The sequence below is a fragment of the Sceloporus undulatus genome, chromosome 6 (genome assembly GCF_019175285.1).
Source record: "Sceloporus undulatus isolate JIND9_A2432 ecotype Alabama chromosome 6, SceUnd_v1.1, whole genome shotgun sequence".
Taxonomy (NCBI): Eukaryota; Metazoa; Chordata; class Lepidosauria; order Squamata; family Phrynosomatidae; genus Sceloporus; species Sceloporus undulatus.
Window position 1 is genome coordinate 152,708,359 of NC_056527.1, and position 3,314 is coordinate 152,711,672.

The following is a 3,314-nucleotide window of genomic DNA, read 5'->3' on the forward strand; positions in this document are numbered from 1 at the left end:
CCTCTGTCTGTCTGTCTGTCTACTTACCTACCTACCTATCTCCTCTCTCTCTCTCCCTCTCTCTCTCTCCATCTATATCGATATCTTGATCGGTTTAATAAAGGAGCCTTCCAGCCCTTTCCTGGGGCTCCTTCCTGGGCCAGGTTCATTCCAAGGGAGGGACGGGGCTGCCATTGCCTTCCTCTGGGGCTGAGAGAGTGGGGCTCCTTGCCCAGGGACCCCAGTCTCATCATCACCATCATCCTCATCCTCATCCTCATGCCTTTCCTTTCAGAGCCTCCGGTGATGAAACCGAAGATTAACATCAGCTCCAAAACTCGGCGCGTCGAGCAGCCCGAGCCCGAAAGGATCCCAGTTGATCCAGAATCGCAACGAGATCCCTAAGACCCTGAAGATCCCTTGCCTTTCCTGGCTGCCATGATTCCCTCAGTGGCCCCTTTATGCTCATCCTGCCAATATTGGAAATAAGACTGATACTAAGACTATTGTCTTTCTCTTCTCAGGATGAGCAGGATCTCAGCCGAGAGTCTCACTGGATGCATTGAAATCAATGGGTTTTATTTCATTCTATTCTTTATTCCCTCTTAATCCCGCCTTTCTGCCAAGTTGGGGCCCAAGGCGGCTCACAAGAGATTTTCCTTTTAAGAACATTTTCTTTTCGACCAAAACAAGAAGACAGAAAACCAAACGGGTTTCGTTTTTTCTTGTTGCAAACCTTCCAGCTTTGCAAGAAGGAAAGGAGAATTAAACGGAAACGGAAACAACAAAAGAAGAAGAAGAAGAAGAAGAAGAAGAAGAAGAAGAAGAAGGGATGAGGAAAATAAAAGAAGGAGAAGAAGAAGCTATTATTGCATATTATTTTCCAATATATGCATCTAAGAATACGTATATTTTAGATCCTTAATATTATTATATGCATATAATTGTGTGCAAATTCTCCAATGCATTTCATAAAGTATTATTAGTTGCATATCATATAATATTCTTTTATGCCCACAATTACATGCATTTTCTGAAATAATATAATATTATCAGATGCATATCATATAATATAATTTTATGCATATGATTAGATGCATATTCTTAAATTCATATAATATTATTAGATGCATATTATTAGATAAATATTCTTAAATGCATATAATATAATATTAGATGCATATTCTTAAATACATTTGCTGAGATGCATATAATTATATTATATAATGTTATTAGATGCAGATTCTTAGATGCAGATAATATATTCTTACATATAAGAAGGCATATAATATAATACTATTAGATGCATGTAATAGAGGCATATTCTTAGATGCAGATAATATAATACTCTTAAATTCATATTCATGCAATATAACACTATTGAATGCACATCCTTAGATGCATTATTCATAGGTGCATATAATATAATATTCTTAGATGCATATAATATAATACTATTAGATGCACATTCTTAGCAGCATATAATATTCTTAAATGCATAGGATATAAATGTTTAAATGCATCTTCTTAGATGCATGTAATATAATATTCTGAGATTCATATTCTTGGATGCAGATAGTACGATATTCTTACGATTCATATTCTTAAATGCATGTAATGCAACACTATTAGATGCACATTCCTAGATGTATATTCGTAGGTGCATATAATATAATATCCTTAGATGCATATAATATATTATTATTAGATGCATATTCTTAGATGCATATAATATAATACTATTACATGCATGTTCTTAGGTGCATATAATATAATATTCTTAGATGCACATAGTTTAAAATACTAAATGCTTGTTCTTAGATGCATATCCTTAGAGGCATATAATGTTATTAGATGCATATTCTTAAATATAACAGGATTTTATGCCTATGCTTAGATGCATAGAATATAATATTCTTAAATGCATATAATATAAAATTTCAAATAGATGTTCTTAGGGGCATATAATATAATATTCTTAGATGCATATAATGTAAAAATTCAAATATATGTTCTTAGATGCATCTAATAAGATTATATTAGGTGCATATTCTTAAATATAATAAGATTTTATGCCTATGCTTAGGTGCATATAATATAATATTCTTAGATGCATAGAATATAATACTATTAAATGCACATTCTTAGCTGCGTATAATATAATATCCTTTGATGCATATAATATAAAATTTCAAATGCATGTTCTTAGCTGCATATAACATACTATTCTTAGATGCATCTAATGTAAACATGTAAATGCATGTCCTTAGGGGCATATCCGGGGGGGGGGGCTGACCTGAGGTAGTCCCTCTTGCAGTAGGTCTTTCCGTCGCGGACGAAGCAGGTGCAGGTCTCGTCCAGGAACTGGCTGCAGTCGTGGCACTTGAGGCAGGCGGCGTGCCACTCCAGGTCCGGGGAGACCCTCAGGATGTACTGGTCCAGGATCTCGCTCCCGCAGCCCACGCACAAAGACACCCCTCCGGCGCAGGGAGGCTCTGCGGGAAGGAAGAAGGCACAGCAGAGAGAGGAGGATCACAGGCAGCAACACAAGGCACACCGAGGCTGGACACACGGAAGACACTGGACACAACCCTGGCACAACCATCACCACTACCACCACCATCATCCCCACTATGATCATCACCATCACCACCACCATCATCATCATTATCACCACCATCATCATCATCTTCATCATCACCACCACCACCATCCTCATCCTCATCACCATCATCTTCATCATCACCACCACCACCGTCATCATCATCCTCACCACCACCACCATCATTATCAAGCAGGAGGGGACTAGCAACAAATTCAGACCACTCTTCGCAACTGGATCATCATCATCATCATCATCATCATCTAGCAGTGAGAACTAGCAATAAATTCAGACCACTGTTGGCAAATGGGTTATTATTATTATTATTATCATCATTATTTGGCAGAGGGAACTAGCAACAGCATTCAGACCACTGTTCACAACTGGATGATGGTGATGATGATGATGATGATTTAGCAGAGGGGACTAGCAACAATATTATTATTATTATCTAGCAGAGGGAACTAGCAACAAATTCAGATCATTGTTGGCACCTCGGTTGTTGTTGTTGTTATTATTATTATTATTATTATTATAGCAACAGCATTCTGGCCACTGTTGGCAACTGGACTGAATTCAACCCCAGAAGCAAGAAATTGGAGACCCAAATAAGAAATAGAAACCAACCTAATTGAGATCTTTGTCCTTTTCCAGGACCTTTCTCTACTTTTCCTTTCACGATGGCGCCAAAGAAGACTAATAGGCATGAAAGCACCCCCAAAAAACCCCATTG

The 3,314-nt window shown here is 37.7% G+C and overlaps 1 protein-coding gene across 1 annotated transcript in view; it reads right to left on the reverse strand.

The window, feature by feature from the left end:
- LOC121934024 (insulin gene enhancer protein ISL-2-like) overlaps window positions 1–3,312 on the reverse strand; it is a 4,716-nt gene extending 1,404 nt beyond the window's left edge. Inside the window, exons 1-2 of the mRNA XM_042474001.1 lie at window positions 3,249–3,312; window positions 2,276–2,474 (exon numbers count right to left, since the gene is read on the reverse strand). Coding sequence (XP_042329935.1) covers window positions 2,276–2,474; window positions 3,249–3,312 — 263 coding nt within the window. The remainder of the gene's footprint in view (window positions 1–2,275; window positions 2,475–3,248) is intronic.
- Window positions 3,313–3,314: the final 2 nt, after the last annotated feature.